Raw genomic sequence first — 8,374 nt, forward strand, 5'->3', positions numbered from 1 at the left:
TAGCAGTTAATTATATGTTTCTGTGTGAAAACCTGACTATATATTGCATTGGGCTTTACTCCTGAGGTTCTCTTCTTGCTTATTTTGAAGGTTTGGATATGAAATATAACATGAATGCCAAACACCAAGTCCTAGATAAATCTAACTCTCCATTCAGATTCCATCTCCATAAAGTTCACTGGCTTGTGCTTAAGTTATGGTATAGCTGACACTAAGAACTGCAATAAAACAGAGGAAAAACTATTGATGGAGTTCTGAGCTCAAATCCTTACGTGCTATTTCCTCCTCATGAGAGTGATCTTAAACTATACTCTTATTACTTGAGGTGCGGCCTAACCAGTGCAGTGTACAGGGGCAGAATGACCTCCCTGCTCCTGCTGGCCACACTGTTCCTGATGCAGGCCAGGATGCCATTGGCCCTCTTGGCTGCCTGGGCATATGCAGGCTCATGTTCAGCCTATCTGGGCCCCTCAGTTTAGGAAGGAGGTTGACTTGCTGGAACGAGTCCAGAGAAGGGCAACAAAGTTGGTGAGGGTTTGGAACACAGCCCTGTGAAGAGAGACTGAGGGAGCTGGGGTTGCTTAGCCTGGAGAAGAGGAGACTCAGGGGTGACCTTTTTGCTCTCTACAACTGCCTGAAGGGAGGTTGTAGACAGACGGATGATGGTCTCTTCTCCCAGGCAGCCAGTACCAGAACAAGAGGACACAGTCTCAGGCTGTGCCAGGGGAGATTTAGGCTGGATGTTAGGAGGAAGTTCTATACGGAGAGAGTGATTGCCCATTGGAATGGGCTGCCTGGGGAGGTGGTGGAGTCACCATCATTGGAGGTGTTCAGGAGGAGACTTGATGGGGTGCTTGGTGCCGTGGGTTAGTTGTTTAGGTGGTGTTGGATTGGTTGATGGGTTGGACGCGATGATCTTGAAGGTCTCTTCCAACCTGGTTTATTCTATTAAATTCTATTACTTAGAAGCAAGAGATTTTTACCTGTGTTGCAAAGTGTAGTGCAAGTAAAACATGCTATGATGCTTGTGTATTTTGAAGCTGTTTAAACATTTTAGTGACTCTGTGCCCTTTTTCTGTCTTTACTAGTCTAATCAGAAAATCAATGCCCGTTGGACCACAGAAGAGCAGCTTCTTGCAGTACAAGGTATGTTAATAGTAGTGACTTGAAATCTGGTGCAAAGGATTTGAAGTGGTATTCAGGCTTGTGTTGATATTTCCCTACAATGAAAAGCTGAACTTGCAAGAATCTGGTCTTGCAAGGTCACTGGGAAAGCAGCAAAACTAGTGAGAGTATCTAAGGAGTTCATTCTAGCAACGTGACACTAAATGTTGCAGTTACCCATACTGAATCCCAAACAGAAAAACTAAGCTGGGTTTCAGAACTGTAGTAGTACCAAAGAAAAGTCCCTTCAATCTTCTTAGTCACCTTCACATGAATTTTTCTGGAGGGGAAGATTGAAGTAATAATTTGAAGCACACACTTATGTTCTGTATTCATAAAGCAGGAAAAATCTGAAGTCAAAATACTTTACAGTTACTTTGTTCATGAGGGACTAAAAGAGCAGATATCTACCCAGTGGAGGCCTTTTTGAAGAGTTTGAAGCTGGATATGGGTACTAACTGTCTTAGTGGAGGGGAAAAAACCCAAACATTTCTAGTAGGCCATTGATACAGCTAATGTGCATTTATGTGAATGAAAACTGACCCTTGTTTTGCTTTAAAATGCACTGCCTATTCAAGGTACGTGCAAGGGAAGTATCTGGGAGCCTAATGCTATCTTGAAGATACTCTGTCTTTTTTAAGATAATAGAATTAGCTCAGGTATACACATCTACTTTCTTTCTTTATCTTCATCTTTAAAATGAAAGACTGGACTTCAATATAAAACCTACAGCTGGATCAGGATATCAGTGTAAAGTTGTCAGGTATGCCATACCTGAAAAGTTATTAGCCAGATAACTCAACCTAAAGTTAGGTTTAATTTGATGGATGAATAGAAGTGCTGAAGAGGCTGATGAGTCTGAAATCACACCTTTCAACTTACATGCCTCGCACTGGTATGTGCATCTCCAAATTGTTTTGTGTCCTAAGTTCATCTTGTCAGTACTGCTAATAACCTCATTTTCATTTTGTTCCCAAATGCAGCAGAAGGAGGTGCTTACCCTTAATATGATAGCCTAGCAAATAGAATGCTTGCTGGACAAGTGAGGAAAATCCAGGTTTCGTTGTGCCTGCCTTAGGATGAAAGGATTCAAACTGTCTTGCATTTTAGTTTAGTTATTGTAGCTCTCACTAAGCATCAGTTTGGAAAGTGATAAGAATACATTTACCTTTCCTTAAGCTATGGCAGTATGTGACTGACAAAGTAAAGAATAAAACTGGAGCATGGGCAAAAGAGAACAAGGGTTGTCGATGGCTCCCTGCAGAGGAGTCTACTGGTCAGTTCTCTAGGGAGTGCTTTGTGTTCTATAAGGGTAGTCAGCTTCAATACTTATGGGTGGGGTGAGACCTGGGAGAAATGTGTTCTCACTGATTTCTATGTGCTTTTTGTATGTGCTGTTTCCTTGTTGGACCTCTTCCTTTGTCACTATAAAACAGAAATGGTAGAGAACCTTAACACCATGGACAATGCATTGCTATTATTATCCCTCCCTCATCTAGTGCCTGGTAGCAGCGTCTCCTTCCTGGAATGAGAGTATTGTAGGTTTTATCCTGCTGTCCCTCAGTCTAAGAACCCTGATGTCTTGCTTCAAAATAATTGCTTGAGCTAGTAGACTTGCACATGAAGGAGACAAGCTGTCTTTTGCCCTGACTGTTTTTAGAAGAAAGTAGCCTTGGTTGCAGTGCTAAAATCTATTGTAATGTGTGTTAGGCTTGAACTTGCAAGTGAGCTTGAGCATGGGCACATGTAGTTTGTACATTTTGAAACAGATTTGCTTTATCAACTGTATTGATATATTTTGACAGGTGCTTTTAATAATTTTGCAGAAAGCATAAGCATGACCAGGTGGGTGGCACTCCTGTGATTTGTTCAGACATTAAATCCAGTCATGGAAGTCATAGCAGTGCTTTGCAGTGACACAATTTTTGATACTGTTTTTCCTAAACATGAACATCTTGTTATCTGTCAGCTCAAGATAGTGGCAGTAATTAAAGAGGGGATGATGAAAAATCCCACCTTAAAATAGAGCTAAGTGTCTTACCTTAAAAGCAGTGTGGCTGCAAGCAGTGGGCTTGTGGACTCAGACTTATGTCTGAGCCAGTCTTTTGCAGTAGAATGTATTAGGTTGCTGTACAGATTTGTGAACAGTTACTGAAAGTAATGGGCCAGTTAATTACTTGATGGTTTTTAAGCTACAATGAGTACAATCAGGATCTCAGCTGTATGAAAATTGCAGTTGCAAAAATGTTTTGGACAAGTCTCAGAGCATTTTAATCAAGAAGCAGCACCTGACTTTCATGGAGTTGCAGTGGAACAAAGTCGGTACAACTGGGGTCTAACTCTGCATAAGGTAGTTGCCAAGAGCACTGCAATCCCATCACATTGAAACTGCAGATCTGATGACCCAGAGGTTGCCATTAATTCTTTCTGCCTCGTCGTGGTGCTGTATTTTATTGCTTTGGACCCAGGCTAGTGTTTTGTGTGCCTCTGCAGCTCAGTGAGCACACAACATGAAGAAGCATAGGCAGCGTCAAACTTGGATTTGCGAGATTCTCTTGAGTTAGACATTCAAGATGAAACAGTGAGCGTGTGCGCATGTTCAAGTGCATCTTTGCAGCTGAGCAGAGTACTGAAGAACTTGAAGAATTGCCATGATCAGGGCTATTTTCAAGGGATCTGGAAGAAGAATATTCACACATGTGAATAGAATAGAATAAACCAGGCTGGAATCGAGATCATCGCGTCCAACCCATCATCCAACACCACCTAAGATACGCAGTTTTCAGCTTTGCTTTCAGCAAGCCATTAAATTTATTCTTACTGAAGGCCAGATTAAACACTTTAGAAAGAATCTGATGTTTTGCACAGAATTGGTATGAGGATGTGTAAGTAATGCTTGAAAGGCCTGATGGGTTGCCATCAACTCTTACAGTTATGCCAGCACCTTCTTCATAAGTCTTTCACATGCATGCACTGAATATGAAATGAGTAGTGCTGTGTGTAGCTAAACTAAGGAAATTTTTGGGGGTTTAGGTGTTTCTTGTAGCTGGAGTCTCAGTAAAGGCATGATATGCTGTTTTCAAGTTATTTGGAAGCAGGCTTTAAGACTTTTTCCTTTTGACAACTTCAGCTGAAGTTAGCCAGCTGGGCCCAGTGGTTCGGCAGGTCAGGGGGAAGAGAGAAGTACAGGCAGCATAGTAGTAAAGGCTGAAATCACTGAAGGTCTGAATTAGGTTTCAAACAAAAATCTGCTTTTGTTCTGCTGGACACTGTTCAGTTGAGTTGTACAGGATGCTAGATGTGTTTCAGTGGATGTTTAATGATCACTTCAAATTAGTAAGAGTAGGACGGTCGTAGAATATTGAAACCCTGGCGAGTGCTTTGTGGGCACACACAGCTCTTAAGGGGTGTAGGTGATAACCTTGTACAACTGACAAAATGCAGAGTCAGATCTCTTTGTGCCTGGGTATGTGCCCTCCCATGTGGCTCTGCTAGGTCCCTTTGTTCTCTTTCCAAGGTTCTTGCAGTCGGGATGGTTGGATTCTTTTGTATGCCCTAGAAAAGTTCTTAAATAATGTAGCTGGGCTGTTGACAGTTGAAACATCAGCTGCAGCTACAGAAATTGTTACTATCCTGGAGCTGAACTTTTCTCTTAAATTGCAGTGAGTATACATTACCATATCAGAAGTGCCTGTTAATGAAGAAAGCAGGGAAGAGCCGAACAAGCTGAAGGTCATACTCTTCACAATTAAGTTGAAATGGAACATAGCTTTCAGATTTGAAACAACTCTCACTTTCTCAATCCTTGGCTTGACTTTCTGAAGTGAAGCATGAAATCTGGCATAAATTTCTTTTCCTGTAATGAGACAGAGTGCCTGTCCTTTAAGCACTGCAAGCTGCTCTCAATGAGTTTAGTTATCATGAGCTTCACAGAGAAAGTCAAATTGTAATTCACTCATGCGTAGCTGAGAACAAAAAATGAGTGTTCTGTTTACTCACTCTGAAATAAAACTGGTTTATTTCTTTCAAAGTCTCCAACACTTTGGACACCTGTGATCAAAAATACACTTTGTGCAGCTACAAGCTGTTCTCTGGGATGCTGGAGAGTTTGAGATTTTGTTTTCTTAAACAGGAGAGAGAAGAAACTAAATCCACACTCTAAATACAACTGAGAGAGAAATCAATAAACTTTAGATTATCATTCCAGTTTTAGGTTACAAACTAGGGAGTGTTGCACTCAAGTTTTTCACATGTTTTAACCAAATGTAGTTTTAAGTTGTACATATTGGGATTTTCCTGTGAAGTATTATGAAGTGCTTGTAAACAGAAGTGACCTACTGCTGTCAATAGGATGGTGAATGAAAAGAATGATGCAAAGATGTTCTGTCATTGCTTCCTGCTGATCCTGGAGGCTTGTGCTGGGCTGTGTTGCAAATGACACAAATAGCTTTTAGATCATTGTCCCCAAATCCTAGATTCTTCTACCAATGTCAAATGGTTGATGAAAGTGTTAAAAATACTTTGTCAGGTGAATGCTTGCCAGTTGCTCTTTGAAGCCTCAGTGGAGCATGTTACAAGTACAGGAATGTGACTTATGGAACTGTGCCCTGCTGTTCTGCCCTGTGCTTGGTCCAGAAGCAACTGCCCTGTACCACTCCTGCTGCACAGGGCACAGAAATATTTGTGTGCAGACAGCAAGAGGGGAACCCGTAGAAGCTGTCAGTGTTTGTCACTTGACGTTTCTAGTGTTATACCTTATGTCTTAGTTTATCACAGCATTTTCCCTACAACACAAAAGTGAGGGAAAAGCAACAAACGCAAAAGAAACCTTCTGGGTTGAGATAAAGAGTTGAGATAAAAAGTTTTACTGAGCAAATGCCCAATTATCTTAGCCTGTTTGCAGAAAAAGCACAGCAGAAAGCAGCAGCAGCAGCAAGCAGAAGCAAAAGCAAGCAAGCTAAAAGCCCAAGCCACGGAGCTACTCCCCATCCCTCCCTGTCCTGCTGCCATCTCAGTGGAAGAGAGCCAACACCCAAAAACCCCAGAACCCAAAAGCAGCAACTGGAAGAGGAAGCCTCTGATGTCACAATCTGAACTTTAAGCCCCATAATACTTTGCTCCAGCCAGCACTTTCGTTTTGAAGCTGTCATGAGGCAGGATGGTTTTGAATAACAGCAGGTTAAAACTCAGCCTATGACACCCTGTTTACAGCTGTACACACATGCTCAGTCATCCTCCCTCTCCTGTCTTGAATGAATTTTGGGCTTCTGCCCTTACTGTAAGCACACTGAACCACTTTGTCCCTGGTTGTAGGTTGGGAGGCTTGGTGAGTAAGCCAAGATCTTTAAGAAGAGTGGGTAATGATCTTTTAATAAAGTTCTTGATTTGTATGTTGATAGCTGTGCAACTAAAATTTAGCTTGTTTTCACTGAGGCCTTCTCCTAGCTGTGAAGTCCTCCTAATTAGCGAGTCCTTGATTTGGAGGTCCCATAGGTTCTCTCTATGAATACATCACACGTAGCTGTGTCTGACTGATTCTTCACAGCTATGTTATTTACTTTGCCTTCCAGGTGTCCGAAAATATGGTAAAGATTTTCAAGCTATTGCAGATGTAATTGGCAACAAGACAGTTGGCCAAGTGAAGAACTTCTTTGTAAACTACAGGCGTCGGTTTAACTTAGAGGAGGTATTGCAGGAATGGGAAGCGGAACAAGGAACCCTGGCTTCTAATGGTGATGCTTCTGCTTTAGGGGAGGACACAAAAAATGCTTCTAATGTGCCATCAGGGAAGAGCACTGATGAAGAAGATGAGGTGTGTTTTGTGTACCAGAAATAAGTAAGCATGGGTTGAGGAACAGCATTTGATTTAGTGATATAATGTAAGGTTAACTGGTGTGGAGTAGCAAACTGCATTCTAAAGTATGATGATGACTTGCATAGAACTTCAGCCAGTGTCATTAACCAGCTGGGAGCAGGACAGCACCTTTCATTAATGATGATCATTATTTATTGTTACAATACAGTTCTTGTTCTAGAAGAAGACTCTTGCTTTGTAAATATTTTAGTTCTGCTGTCTATAAAGTTTTGGTTGGTGATTTCTTTTCAGTAACTTCTGAGGTTTTTGTTTTGTTTCTTTAAAATGCTGTTTCCTGTGTAGTGGACAGTGGCAGCCCAACTGCATGGCGTTGTGGCTGGGATGGCTGTTCACGCAGTCTTGTCTTTGTCCTTTGTGCAGGCACAAAGCACTCTGGCCACTCAGTGTTTAGGCCCTTCACCTCCAGCACAGGCATCTGCTCCGGCACCTACCGCTCCCATGGCAGCTTTAAATCAGCCGCCCCCATTACTTCGTCCAGCGCTTCCTGCTGCTCCTGCTCTCCATCGTCAGCCTCCCCCACTCCAACAGCAGGCACGGTTTATTCAGCCAAGGCCAACTCTAAACCAGCCTCCCCCGCCACTCATCCGCCCAGCTAATTCCATGCCTCCTCGTCTCAACCCAAGGCCAGTGTTAACCACTGTCAGCGGCCAGCAGCCACCCTCGCTTATTGGAATTCAGACAGAATCTCAGTCCACTCTGCACTGAAGAAATAAGCAGAATTATGTTAACTCCTACATTTGGGGAAAAAAAAAAAATGTATCAATGTACTCTTTTTTGTTTTGGTTTGGTTTTTTTTCCAAACAATGAAGGGGAGAAAAAAAAATAAGGCAAGCCTTCACAGGTGTCAGACCAGTTCCAGGGAGGAGCAAGCTGACGACGGAACCACACCAACGACCACCTGTACAAACGTATTTTTATCTCAAAGACACGTGCAGCAGAATAATGCCTACAGTGCAGCCCTCCTCCATGTGAATAACTGTTGAAGGAAGCTAGCTTCTCAACATGAATAAATGTTCAACACACCGGGATTTTGTTTTAACTGATTTTTACTCTTATTTATTTTATTACAATTCTTTGTAGTCGAAACATCTAACTACAGGAAAGTAGCCTGGCAAACCTAGGGATAGATAATGTTGTAGGAGACTTAAATGTAGTGTTGGGGGGGAGGGGGTTGTGTGTGTGAATTTCCTTTTTTATCTCTTTCTTTTTGTTTTTTTCTAAACCTTTTAGTGCAAAAAGAATAATGGCCTTAGGCTCAGAATTTTTGGCCCTGGTTAAATAACAGTAGAAGCATTTTCATGCACTTGTAAAACGTAGTTCTCTTCGTGTTCTTCC

General features: G+C 42.0%; 1 protein-coding gene across 2 annotated transcripts in view; it reads left to right on the forward strand.

Annotated features, from left to right (window-relative positions):
- RCOR3 (REST corepressor 3) overlaps positions 1-7,779 on the forward strand; it is a 28,564-nt gene extending 20,785 nt beyond the window's left edge. Inside the window, exons 10-12 of one of the 2 annotated variants that reach the window (XM_054169260.1) lie at positions 1,089-1,146; positions 6,735-6,976; positions 7,400-7,779. In XM_054169260.1, the coding sequence (XP_054025235.1) occupies positions 1,089-1,146; positions 6,735-6,976; positions 7,400-7,744 (645 nt within the window). In that variant the 3' untranslated portion in view covers positions 7,745-7,779. The remainder of the gene's footprint in view (positions 1-1,088; positions 1,147-6,734; positions 6,977-7,399) is intronic. The other variant, XM_054169269.1, reaches the window with a different exon arrangement.
- Positions 7,780-8,374: the final 595 nt, after the last annotated feature.

This window comes from Dryobates pubescens, chromosome 2 (genome assembly GCF_014839835.1).
Source record: "Dryobates pubescens isolate bDryPub1 chromosome 2, bDryPub1.pri, whole genome shotgun sequence".
Lineage (NCBI taxonomy): Eukaryota > Metazoa > Chordata > Aves > Piciformes > Picidae > Dryobates > Dryobates pubescens.